Source organism: Culicoides brevitarsis, chromosome 2 (genome assembly GCF_036172545.1).
Source record: "Culicoides brevitarsis isolate CSIRO-B50_1 chromosome 2, AGI_CSIRO_Cbre_v1, whole genome shotgun sequence".
Taxonomy (NCBI): Eukaryota; Metazoa; Arthropoda; class Insecta; order Diptera; family Ceratopogonidae; genus Culicoides; species Culicoides brevitarsis.
Genome location: NC_087086.1, coordinates 23,355,090 through 23,368,372, shown reverse-complemented (window position 1 = coordinate 23,368,372; position 13,283 = coordinate 23,355,090). Strand labels below are relative to the sequence as shown.

General features: G+C 32.4%; 2 protein-coding genes across 4 annotated transcripts; both read right to left on the bottom strand.

Annotated features, from left to right (window-relative positions):
• Positions 1–593: 593 nt before the first annotated feature.
• Positions 594–2,236, bottom strand: LOC134829529 (otefin-like). Its single transcript, XM_063842625.1, has 2 exons — positions 2,115–2,236; positions 594–2,059 (listed from the first exon to the last, which is right to left on the bottom strand). The coding sequence occupies exon 2, from the start codon at positions 1,939–1,941 to the stop codon at positions 790–792; it is 1,152 nt and encodes a 383-aa protein (XP_063698695.1). The 5' UTR covers positions 1,942–2,059; positions 2,115–2,236; the 3' UTR covers positions 594–789.
• A 226-nt stretch (positions 2,237–2,462) lies between these two features.
• On the bottom strand, positions 2,463–13,020 carry LOC134829263 (dual oxidase). 3 transcript variants are annotated; one of them, XM_063842271.1, is made up of 10 exons: positions 12,951–13,020; positions 8,651–9,110; positions 6,894–7,529; positions 6,413–6,816; positions 4,435–6,355; positions 4,246–4,369; positions 3,934–4,184; positions 3,038–3,870; positions 2,855–2,983; positions 2,463–2,790 (listed from the first exon to the last, which is right to left on the bottom strand). In XM_063842271.1, the coding sequence occupies exons 2-10, from the start codon at positions 8,787–8,789 to the stop codon at positions 2,662–2,664; spliced, it is 4,566 nt and encodes a 1,521-aa protein (XP_063698341.1). In that variant the 5' UTR covers positions 8,790–9,110; positions 12,951–13,020; the 3' UTR covers positions 2,463–2,661. The 3 variants fall into 3 exon arrangements, with proteins under 3 accessions (XP_063698341.1, XP_063698340.1, XP_063698342.1); XM_063842270.1 differs by lacking the exon at positions 12,951–13,020 and adding an exon at positions 12,885–12,946; XM_063842272.1 differs by lacking the exon at positions 12,951–13,020 and adding an exon at positions 9,171–9,242.
• Positions 13,021–13,283: the final 263 nt, after the last annotated feature.

Sequence of the window (13,283 nt, the reverse complement as noted above, 5' to 3'; positions counted from 1 at the left end):
GGTGGCAATAAGTGTTATTCAATTCGGATATCACCACGTTAGTTACCGTACAGAACTTTCATGGAGGAGCTTAGAAGTAGGCTTTAATCGATTAACAAGGCATTTTAATTTGTGTGTGATGCAATTAAATATTGTTGTTTTAAATTAAAGTATTTACATGGGCGAAAATGAATAAAGCAACATGCAACCATAATATGTGTGCTTTATAAATTTGTTATTTCAATTAGAAGGATGTTCGAATGTGGTGAATAAAATAGAAACAAGTTTATTAAATATGTTAGAAAATTAAAAACCAGTTCACGAATAATGTATTTGAAATTTATCTATTGTCCTGGTTAGCCGAATAAATTTAATATTTTAAACTTATGTGTGCCATCAGAAATTTGATAAACAGAGACGTTCAATGATGATTGACATTAGGTAATTTTAGGTTTTTGTGTTTTTAATCGTCTAAATTTTGGAGAGTAAAAATTACCTATAAGAATGGTTTCTGCATTTTAACCAACTATTAACTTTAAGCTTCAAAAACTAGAAAACCAAGAAACAAGTGAACCGTAGTGTATCTACCAAGAGAAGGAAAACAATTTGTTTTAATAAACTTTATTTTCATAATGCTTCAATTAACAAAGATTAAGTTTAAACATTAGTAAAAAAAAAATAAATCAACTTTACATTACACCTAGTGGAGGTTAGTTGAGTTTGTTAGCGTCATAAAATTTCCGATGTTTTTTTTTTTTTTTTTGTTAAAAATCATCATAAAAAAATATTTGTTCTTAAATGTTGATTAAGTTAAAAGTAAAACATGACCAAGACAAAAATGACCAAAAGCAAGAAACAAACGAACAAGAAGAATTTTTTATATGACGATAGTGAGCGAAAAACTTCACGAACGGATCCTTTAAGTGTGTCTGGACTTTGAGATGAAGTTCCTCTTGGTGCAATATTTCCGGTCCGATAATAAACATCTTTGTTGGTTCGAGAGACAGCGACAACAGGTTTCTTCTGCGATAAAGGTTCCGCTTTTAACCGTGATAGACGACGTGTGAAGTCCGACAGGTATGGCGAAGTATAGTCCGCATCAAATGAGTCATTTAAAGCATCATCGTTTTGGGAAGAAACAGCCACAGGGGCAGTAGCTAGAGTAGTTCGTCGATTACTAGTCGTTATGGGTGAGCTGTAATTGTATGATGCTGTTAAAGATGGCCTATTAAATTTGGGCGAGACGTACGATGTAGACTCGAGCGTTGTTGGGGCAATCGTTTGTCGTTTCTTGACATCAGGTCTTGCTGGTGAAGCTTTTCGTGTGGACGCAGGGAACTTTTGTGTCAACGGCAAATAGTCATCGTCTTCTTCATCTTGTTCGTCATCGTCAGGCACGTACAATGGCTCATCGATTTCGGCCTCCACAATGACAGGCGCTCGGTTCTTATATGATGTTGTCACTACCTTTGTTTTTGAAAGTGACGGACTTTTTGATTTGCGACGTGTATCGGAAATGAGTTGCACCTCTTCGTCCGTTTCCTCGACCGAATCAAACTCAGTCGAGATTTTTTGTGGCGTTCTACGGCTGCTTTTACGAGTTGCCTCTTTCTCTTCAACTGCAGTTGGAATTTTACTGACGCTTTTTCTGCTTGGACTTGCACGACCATTTGTTTCATTCCTCTTAGAAACGGTCATTTCGGGCGCAGCCATTGTAGCTCTTCGATTAGTAGTCTTTTTCTTTGAAACTTCTACCACTAAGCCATCGTCATCTTCGCCCGATGAGTATTTCGTCACATGGAACGTATCTCGACGCGTCTTGGATTTTTCCGACTCGAGATGATTCTTTAATTTCCGAACGAGGACTTTCCGCGTAGTTGATGTCACTGGTATATTCGCAAATCCGTATTTTAGCAATTCAACACGCAATTCCTCATTCGATAAGCTGTCATAATCGGTCATCTTGGATAAAAGTTGTTCACGAGATTTCACAATATTTCGTCAAATAAGACTGTACGATAAACAAATAGCTACTAGAGTGTGGTCATTAACCTTGAAAATGCGGAATTCGAAGAATCACCTGAAATGATTCTTTTTAAGTTGTAGTGAAGTAGTTACAATAGTTTTGATCTTACCAAATATTCTCAAAGTGCCCTCGAAACTATTTAAATGGTGATTTATCAATGGAAAATGCAATTAAATAATAAGACTACTCAGGCGAGTCGTTTGTCGGTTATTCACAACCCACTAACATTCTTCACAAATTTAACTACTCCACTAAACATTCTTCATTTTATTGTCATTTTCAAAAAATATGTAGAAAAATTCGTTGAGAGTTAACCACGTGATCGAAATTTCGAAACCAATTTAATTTTACCATCTTATTTAAAAAAATATATTTAAAACAACTGCGGAATTTGTAAAACAAAAATTTTAATTTATTACTACAAAAAATTACAAATTGCATACATATATATAATTTTTTTAATAAATAAAAATAATTTGGATTTTGTTTTATGCAATTATTACAGAGTAAACATATAATACTAACAAAATTTTCTAAAAATTTTTTTAAGCGAACCATAACTTCCAAAATTATTTTTCACTTTTAAATACATAGTACAATCAAAAAATTAGGTATTTACAAAAAGAAGACGAAAACATAAAAAAAAAACATTAAAACTATCCAAAGTTTTCAAAGTGATGAATGAAATATGGCAATTTGCGTCCCTTGTTGACTTCATCGCATGCTGACATAACACTCTTTGTGAGCGGTCGTGGACCACACGAAAAAACGCCAATTTTCGAAACCTAGAGTTTAGTTAGAGGAAAATTTTTATTAAACGCATCAACAAATTAATAAATATTCACTTACATAAGAATGTTTCTTTTGCACGAATTTAAGGAAGCTTGACATGTCAGGACGACCAAAATGATTCACAGCCTTCAATCCGGTAAACATTGATGTTTTGGACAATCGTTGGAAATGATTTTCACAGATGTACTGAAAAACAAGTGTAAATAAAACGTGATTTTAGTGAAGCCTAATATAACTTACCAGCATAGTAGTTCTCAAATCAAATTTATGGAAGAACTGCGTGATAAAAATATGAATTTCCAAGACATTTGTAACGTCCTTCTTCTCTACGTCTCTCAAAACATCGATAAACCATTCAAAATGTTTGTGTGATGGACAAATCCACAAGAAATATACTTTTTTGCAGGCAACTCCGGAATATCGATTTGTACTCGTGCCGAAAACTAAATCATTCAAGATTGAAGCGTACGGTGTTACACCAATGCCACCGCCAACCATCACTGCCACTTCAAATTTGTACCAATCTTGATTACCACCGCCAAAAGGCCCCTCAATTCGTATCTTCGGCTGATCATCCGGATTATAATTGCACGGATCGAAATAATTCCTTAATTTCCATGTCCAAGGTCCTTGCGCCTTAATATGGCAACTAAGGAAGTTTTCGTGCGGCGCCGATGTCAAAGTGAAACTGTGCATTTCCTGCGGACGAATAGCAGTACATCCAAGTCGAATCCATTGACCTGAGAGATACTTCAAGTTTGGTGGACGATAAAACTTGATTTTTATTACATCAGAAGGCAGCAAATCTGTTTCGATGACATCCAAAGCCATGTATTTTGTACGGAGAGACACAATCTTATCTAATGTATAAATGATGCCGGGTCCAATAAAGAACATCCAGAATCGTGGTGCGCCAGTAAGACGAGCAAGGCCGTGAATGAGGCATAAAAGGTACAGCAGGACATACAATGAATGGGCATTCCAGAAAAATTTATAAGCCTTTTTTCGGATTAGCGGATGAGCAAAAGCAAATATGATACACATGATGACAAACAACATAACACCAGTTGTTCCTAATATAATAATTTATTTAAAATTAAAAAATGTATAAGCCACCAAATATTCAAAGCAAATACCTGTAACAGTTTGGAAAATCCAAAATGTGATATCTGGTTTGTAGTCAGATGTAAAGTGTACTTCTCGTGTTAAACATCGAAGATTTTCAATTGATTGTGTGGATACGTGGTAAAAGTTAACAATATGTCCCACGGTATGTAGCAATGAGAAAAACAATGCAGTGCAAGCCACAATCTTATGGAATTGGATGTGGGAGTCTAACGGTATGTACTGTTGGATCGCGAATTCTTTTAGTTTTGTTATCAAATTTCTGGAAGAAAACAGTCATGTTACCGTTATCTAAATGAAGAATGTACTGAAGAATTACATACCTGGACATTGTTAGAAGTAACAATGAGTAACAGAAAGACAAAGATGCTGCAGATCCTCTTGTAATAGCTATTCCTACTCCCATAATGTGACGTAAATCTGTATGTTCCGCCATAAAGGAATAATCTGAAACAAAAAGTAAATGAGATTTGTCAATATGTATGAAGAAAAATTATTATCTCTTAACTCACGTATAAATCTTTCAACGAACAATACAATAGTGATGACATAGAACAAAAAGAGATAAAAAATATTTTGACGATTCTCTTCCAAGAAGGTTGTGTATGCATCCCATTTTTTGAATAACCAATGACGACGAGACTCAATGGATGGTTCAATATGGAAAGACGTCATTCTGGCAATATTCGTAGATGTATCCAAGAAATTTTGCTTTGCCCCTTTGCAATCTAACCCAATGGCAACAAAGTCTCCTTTGTATTCCTTCATCATCAACTTGAAATCCTTGTATGTAAGATGATTTTTATCCTCCAGTCCAACATCCTGGAACATGCCATCAATTAAGTCGGTCACCTGGTCATCAGTGATGGTCGTAGTACGAGCAATTTCCACCAAAGAACGCATCATCTCACACAATTCACTTTTGTCGATGACGCCGTTACGGTCATTGTCACACATATCGAAGATGATTCGTAGTTTATCATCCGTCTTACCACGACTGAAGAGAACTACAGTCTCTAGGAATTCTTGGAACGAAATCCGTCCATCTTGATCTTTATCGACAATATTGAACATTTTACGCACAAACATATCATCCGGCTTCATGCCCAAGGCTGCGGCGAATTCCGATTTCGATAAACTAGTGCGCATAACTGTTACGACCTCACCATCATGCGAAGCGTCTGATCGACGACGCCTTTCTCCAGGGCGCAGACCAAACGTCAAGGCATATGCTTCTCGGAAAAAGTGTTCGAGACGCTTTTGACGACGTTCGCGTGTTTCTGCTTTGGCCAACATTATTTCTCTATTGACATCACTGAAGGTCATTTCTTTCTTGTGCAGAGTCAAAAAGTCCTCCAGTTTTCGCAAGAACTTACGACGTGCTCCATTAGACTCAAGTTCCAAAACTAAATCATGATCATTTGGAATACGTAAAAGAACGTACGGTTTCTTAGCATTGTATGTTTCTTGACTGTTTTCGACGTGCACTGTATTGACACCTTTCAAGCTAAATGTCCGTAACTTATCGCCTTTCCGATCTACAGTATAAACGGCATCGTCTGGACCAAATTTCACAGTAACTAGTCTTTTATAGTTTGCATGCAACCATTCGCGTGCCATCATTTTATCAATTTTTGTGTGATTATTTCTGAGGGCTTCTTGACGATTCTTGAATTTCCGTCTGCGACTGTTCTGTAGTTTTACGACGCAATAGCCAGCACCGGCGCACAGAATTGGAACAAAACCAAGAAAAACACAAACGTAAATAAAGGTGAGCTCCGAACCAGAAAAGTAATCGTAACCTTTCAAATAACTGCAAGGTTCCATAGTAGTTGCATTAAGTTGTAATGGTTGAGGACACGGATCTCCTTCTTGAAATTTGAACACATTTTTTTGGATGGAGTCTGGATTGATGTTGGTAGTGTTGACAATTATATCCCAAAGTGTCACTTTTCGCAATTCTGCCACTTCTTCTGCAGTAAAAATGCCGTTCTCGAGATTTTCAAACCAAAATCTATCGGCATTACGAATTCTGTTGAACTGATCCAAAATAACTGCAGTGAATAGCTCTCCTGGCTGGCCATCGGACTCGAGCATACCACCAATGTAAACATCAATCTCATTTAAATCTCCTTTGTAGGCGGAGATCAACAATGCCATTAATTCTGGACTCTTTTCAAACATTTTTGGGTTTATATCTTTCCATTCGTGAATTTCTGGCAGTTTAAAGGCTTTTCTAGCAGTATTGTAATCTGGCAAACCGTTATCACGGCCTCTCATAATATTGAGTGCACCTAAATCGCGACGCGTAAACTCCATTGGACCAAAAAGTTTGTCACGTACATCCGAACACAAGACAGCATCTTCTTTTTCAGCAATTTGAGAAGCCATTCCCAGAAGAAGTTCTTCTACAGTTGTGTGCTCAAACACATCCTAAAAAAGTTGCAAAAAATTAGTTTTTGACTAAAAAGATTTTGTTGTAAAATATACCACCGAGTCCCACCACAAACTACATAGTCGCAAAGCTGGATCACCCATCGGAGTTTTGCGGAAGTTACACTTTTCGTCTCTACGAAAAATTCCTGGTGGAATCAATGAATGTCCATATCTAAAAGCAGCTGCTTGGAATAAGTGGCTTACTCCAGGATGAGATTCTGCCTCGTAACCTTTATAAGGTGGAAGCTCTTCACCTAAAAATGCTGGTAGATATTCATAGGCAATGATATTTTGCAAGTTTGCAATCACTATTCTTCGCGCTTTTTGGAAAATTTCTTCATCAGTCCACTCGGCATGTTGTCTCTTGACACGACGAGCTAGGACATTGTGCCAACGATGAAATAGTATAGCGAAAGTTAGGAGTGCAGGATTTTGATTGGTACGTGGATCACCTAGCACTGAAAAGTTTTTTGAAAAAAAAAAGGAAATTGAGTAAATTTTTATTGTTTTTTTTTTTTATTATTAATTAACTTACGAAATAATCGTTCAGGACTAAGCATCCGCATAATGTGTGGCAGTGGATTATTGAACAGGGGAACTCTCATTGTATTTTTAATAGGCATCAATCCTTCTTTATCCATTAACAAAGTACCGTTTTCAAAACTTCGCATTGCATTCAGCCAAGCTTCAGACGTGCTGTAAATAAAACTGCCGTCTATCCATGCGGTCATCTGATTTATTTGCTCGCGTGGTGCATTTGGGCTCTGCCCGGTATTTCTATCGTAAGCAGCTCGATGGAAAGGAATATAACGATCGCCCCGACATTCTTTGTCGTACATCTCATCGCACTTTTCTATTTCTATGCGATGCATTTCAATGGGACAACCAGACTCTGATGCCATTACAATTTCATTGGTTACCACTTGGCCAAAGAAGGCCAGAATTCCCGTGCGATTCTTGCTGGATTTGAGACCATCTTGTCCCCGCATAAATAACCTACTCAGTCTTCTAGGTGATGGCCTTTTCGAGCCGGCCAACTGATAGACGCCATCAGAATAGGCAGCAGGTGCTTTACGTACCAGATGAGAGTCAACAGCACCCCAATGTGGATGCGCCAGGTTATTGTACCACCCATCATATCGTTGTTTTTCAATGTGACTAAGAATTTTTTCTGTAAAAAAAAATAATAATATAAATATGAATGAACAATATAAAGGAACCAAAACTTGAAAAAAATTGTAAGTATTTTCAAATTTTATAACATTTATTGATAAGCATAATTTTATTGACGACTTTGTCCATATTGTTTAGCGACATTTACTTGTTGAATATAAAAAACTATTTAAAAATAAATTTGTGTCGTCACATATGCTTTATGTCGTCGTAAACACAAATTATCTATTATTGAAATGCAAAAATAAAAGCGAAACTCCTAACAATAACACGAAAAAATTCAACCGGAACTCTAAGCAACAAAGTTGTGAACAAACACAAGCAAAATAATTATTATGAAATCTAAAATTTATTGTTACCTACATATAGATTTAAGTTTAACTGTTAGGTAATTTAAGTCAGTGTAACATACATACATCCTAAGGCAATTGACGATTTCATTAAGTGTGTGAACAATTGTTCGTGGTTTTACAGTCATCCAATTGTCAAGTATTTAATAATTACATTTAATTTTGTCTTACCGGTCTCATTACTCTTTGAGTTGTTTAAAGTTTGGTTAACAAAAAAAATTGCCAAAAATGACAAAACATTGAAATGCGGTGTTTTATTATTGCGATATTTGTAATTGTTTACTGTTTTAATGGTTCTGCACTAACTTGTGGTTAGAGTTGCTTCAAATAATTGCATTAAATCTTCACAAGGTGCAATATTTCACATTCAATTTGGATATGTGTCTAAATAAGGTTATTCCGATTTTTTTTTGATTTTTTAGAGTTTCCAGAGCTATATAGGAAATTATTTGAGAAAAATATATAGGAAAATTAATTTAATTTTTGATTTTGTCATGAAACAATTTTGTCACTAAACAATTTATCTATTTTTATTTTTTTTTTAAGAAAAGGTACTTCATTTTTAATATTTCCAATTTATTTTTTAAAGGTATTACTGTTTTTTCGTTTCTTTTAAAGATATGAAAGCCAATGACATTCTTTCGGATCGTGTTTTGACATGACATATTTTTTGAATAAAAAAATATTTGCTTATGAAAATCCTTTGTTTGTATGCGAAACTTAAATTATTATTATTTTTTCATGTAGGTAATTTCATTCAATCACTTACCACTTAATGTTTGAGCAATAAATAATCCGATGAGCAAATAAATAATGAAAAGAAAATGTTGACTATAACAGCGATGTCGTCTTCTTATTCGATGGTTACGATAAAAGCAATAAGCTAGTAGATTGGTAAAAATTCTCATTTTGGAACTAGACAGGTTTACATTGATATTCACAAAAATTTTTTAAATGTTTATTTGTGTTGAATCTTGTTGGATTTTTTTTTGTTATGGTGAGTAAATTTTTTGTTTAACAAAATTAAAAAAAAAAAAAACAAACACTATTTCTTTCGTTTCTTCATTTATCTGTATTTTTACAATTTATCACAACACAATTTTCAATTTTTTTAAAATAATGTTTTCTTATATAAATCTGAAAACTAATATTATTGGTATTTTTCTAATATAAATCACAGGTACTTCGTTGCACGGTACTCGTTTTTTGTTTTTTTTTATGATGTATTCCTAAAATAAAAACAAAAAATAAAATAGATCTAATTTAGATTGAATTCTACAATGTATTACTATTATAATTTCTAAAATCAATCCTAAACTGAAATAAGTTTTTGTAAGTTGTTACGATTTACAAGAAAAACTGTCAGCTGTCAATCACGTTCATTAAATTCGCACATCACGTACTTCCATATTTGAAATTTTATCTGATTTTCTGTAACTATTACTGTTTTTTGCCTAATTAAATCAGCACATCAAAATATATAAAATTAAACGAACAAAAGCGTATTTTACTTATTCTAAAGTAAATCTCAAGTGGGCTCAATTCAATCGTCAACTCGTGTTCGCTTTTCAAAAGTATGTAATTATAATTGTAACGCATTTAGACAAATCCATCACATTATATATGAAACTTGTCACTCATTACTTGTGCTGGATATTAAATAGACGATAATAATTTATTGTTAATTTACAAAAATTCTTTGTTTTTGTTTGAAAATATTTGAAACGATTTTTTACGCTTTTGCAATTAAATTTATTTTATGCTCATTAATAAAGCTAATAATTTATAGAACGTTTTTTTACATATTTATTTTAGCCAGCTATGTTTGAATCACGTGTTAATTTTAATGATATATTTTTAGGTATCCCTCAAATATCACAGTTTAATTAATGTTGTACTATTATTTCAATAAGCATATAGAGATAATTTATTAGACACAGCTAAAAACTAGAACAAGTCGACCGAAAAAGTACATAAATCAAAAACGAATGACTTCAATGATCGAACAAGTTAGAAAACATGCAAAATGTTTGTCTAATGCATTGATATAATAATAAATTGTAAATCAAATGATATAAACTTTATATTGAAAACAATGAGACAGGTTAAATAAATGAAATTCTCTAACTAAACAAAAAAATAATTAAAAATGTTGACAAAAAAAAATTAATTGAAATTGAAGTACATATAGTGTAAAATATTGGCGTTTTTGTTTCACGTCTGATTATTTAAATAACGTATTTAAATCGATAAACGTAATTTTTTGATTTAAAGGTCATCCATGTTAAACTGATATTTTCGGCATCGTGACTAATACATTATTTCTCGTGCTAAACTTTTGTTCAATCCGAATTCGAAAACTGAACAAAAAATACTTTTACATGGTAAAATTGATCCATTCAAATACTTAGACAATGATTAGACTTATGTAACATATGCTCAGTTTTTGAATGGAGCACCTTAAAAGCACAACAGCACACTTTATCAGGATCATTGAACAAAACACTCATTGAGACACATGATAGAAAGAGCATTTATTTGGATCCTAACCTTGTCTCAATTATTTAGAGCATGTGCAAAAACCCTTTCAAATTTTACTTTATTTATTATGTGTTACAAATTTTTTGCTTTGATAAGGCCATAACACAGCAGTCTCCAGTTTTTATGTTACTTTACAATTTTACATTAAAAGTGAGTTATATGTCTACTTAGGTAAATTATTATAGTGTTATGAAAATTTGTGTTTTTAAATTATATGTATGATGGTGTATAAGAATTCTACAATTTAGAATTATGCGTTAAAATATTGAAAATTTTAAGGTGTTCTAGATTATCATAATTTATATTGAAATACAAAAAAAAAATTTTTATTTCAAGGTTGTCAAGAAGTTAATTTTTTATTGTCAAAACATTTACGAATAAAAAATTTCCATAGCTTAGACATCAAAATTTAGAAAATACCTAAACGAATTTTTAGGGAAAATTTTTCAATATTTGTTTGAAAACAAGTGTACGTGTCAAGATGAACGTTTTTTTGTGATTCATAATTTTGTTTTGCGAGGTCACTAAATGCACAAAAATAAGAAGCATTTTCAAAAAAATGAAAGCTGGCGCCAACGAGTCTGGTCAATAAACTTTATAATATGTTAAAATTAGCAATTGTTTAAAAACGATGAGATAAAACATACAAAAATAAATATGTGGAACAAAGATAGGCACATTATAAAAATATAACAAGATACGTTACATATGTATAGTGAAATCCGCATCCGGGTTTAATCAAGTATTCTTTTTTGTTTGTTATTTTGTTGCTGCGATTTTGTTGGTTTTTTTGCTTTATAAATTCTTTTTAATGTTTGTGTTCTTCGTTTTTGCTTGTTATTCAGGTGTTGATTCACAAACTTGAAACTTTTTTGCTTTGTTAAACAAGTATTTTTAAAAATATTAAAATATGTTTTTTAAAAATTACATTTGGCTCAAAATCTTAAATGTTAGCAACAAACAAAATAATTCTTCAAAGCATGTATTTTTTTGCCACTACTACTTCATTTATGATATTATTCATTAGCTTCTTGTCTTCAGTCTATTCATTATTTTAAAATGATATTATTATGCAATAACAATTTATTAATTCAGGTATTTATTAATTCCATATACCTACACATGAAGATGCATATATGTTGGTAACATATTCATACTGAAAATCGTGAATTGCTCTATTCATAAGGCTGCTAGATATTTTGATACAAACATAAATACTTTTTGCAAATTAAAAATAACTTGTTTATATTTTATAAGAATTTCCTCTAATTCTCTCTAAAAAGTTTAATTCATTTGCAAATCACGTTTGAGCACTTAAGTTTAGTTTTTCAAAAAGGGTTAGATTAGAAGTGTTTTGAGTCGCCTTTTGAGATTTTGTTGAAATCAAGACACGGCCTCATGATTTTCAAACAACAAGACATGACTCTAACAGATTTTGTTACTCATTGAATCGTTAAACACATTTTTTATAACATCAGCAGAAAAAATGAGATAAAATAATGTTAATAAAAACTGATTTCAAGGATGTATTCACAAAGTATTTATTCATTTTAGTTGTACGACGAATTGTCGGTTTGTATGTATAAAAATGATTTTCTGCACTTAAATAGTTTTTTTTTTAAAATACAAAGAATTGCGTCACAGAAGCAGGTTAATTCTCGTATATGTATATTGATCATCAACTGTGGTGTTTGTTTGATTTTTAAGTCAATTTTATTTTATATCGAAAAATATCCCAAAATAAATTTACAAGAAAAATGTTGAGTCGACATTTAGTAAGTAAAAAATTCACTATCATTTCTTTGAACTATATCACCCGTTACGTAGACGTACATTAAAACTACTTTTGTTCACAATTCACTGTTATGTTAATAAAATATGTATCTGTAGGTACGTGGATTTGTACTGAAATCGAAAGTGACTCGATGGCATGCTTCTATAGATAGAGACCAATATTAATGCTCGAAGTGTACATGTTGCTGTTTGAGAGAAAAAGCCAAATGTGTGTGAACTGAACATGAAATGAGCCACAAAGCTAACGTGCCTGTTTTTTTGCGAACAATGGTTTAACTTATTTGTGTTGGATATGAATTCTTGTGGTAAGGCAGTCAAAAAATGGACAATCGCATTTTATTATACACTTTAACAGTCACCAACTTATTAACAGCTTTTCGTTGTATGTACTCTTTTATTTTTATATGTATACTTTTAACATGGTGTACTTTTGCTTTATAAATTTTACTTTTATTTACGACTGGTTTACTTATTTCATTTTGAGTAGGCACTAATTCAGTAGAATTTTTAGTTTCCTTATTTTAAATATTTTTCTACGTATACTTTTTCAAAAGGAAATCTACAAAAAATCGTTTTCGATCAAAATATACACGGATAACCAATACACTGTGTAACACCTTGTGTTGGCAGAAGAGATACGAAAATTAATTTAAATTTTTTTTTCTTACTTTAAGATTAAATTATGATGCCCGAGAGTATTTAAATTTTTACATCCGATTCGAACAACTACTCACCGAAGACTGACTCACTTGTTCAGCTAAAAATGAAAAGTGGTAAATACTTATATCTTAGTATATGTGTTTTACAACTACAGATGCTAAGGTTGATCATCCACTCTACTGAACTCAGATTAGGCAGCTTCAGTTAGCATAAAGGAATGTAGTGTACATGATTGGTTTTAAAGTTGGAAATACTTTTAAAAAATCACTGCCTAATGTCTAAGTGAGTAGTGAATCATGTGTACATTTACAGTTATATTTTCGGCTTCCAGTATCATACAACAACGTGTAAATCTATTGTAAACAACACTCTTCCAAGTAATTCCAATGGTTTATGCTTAATTTGTA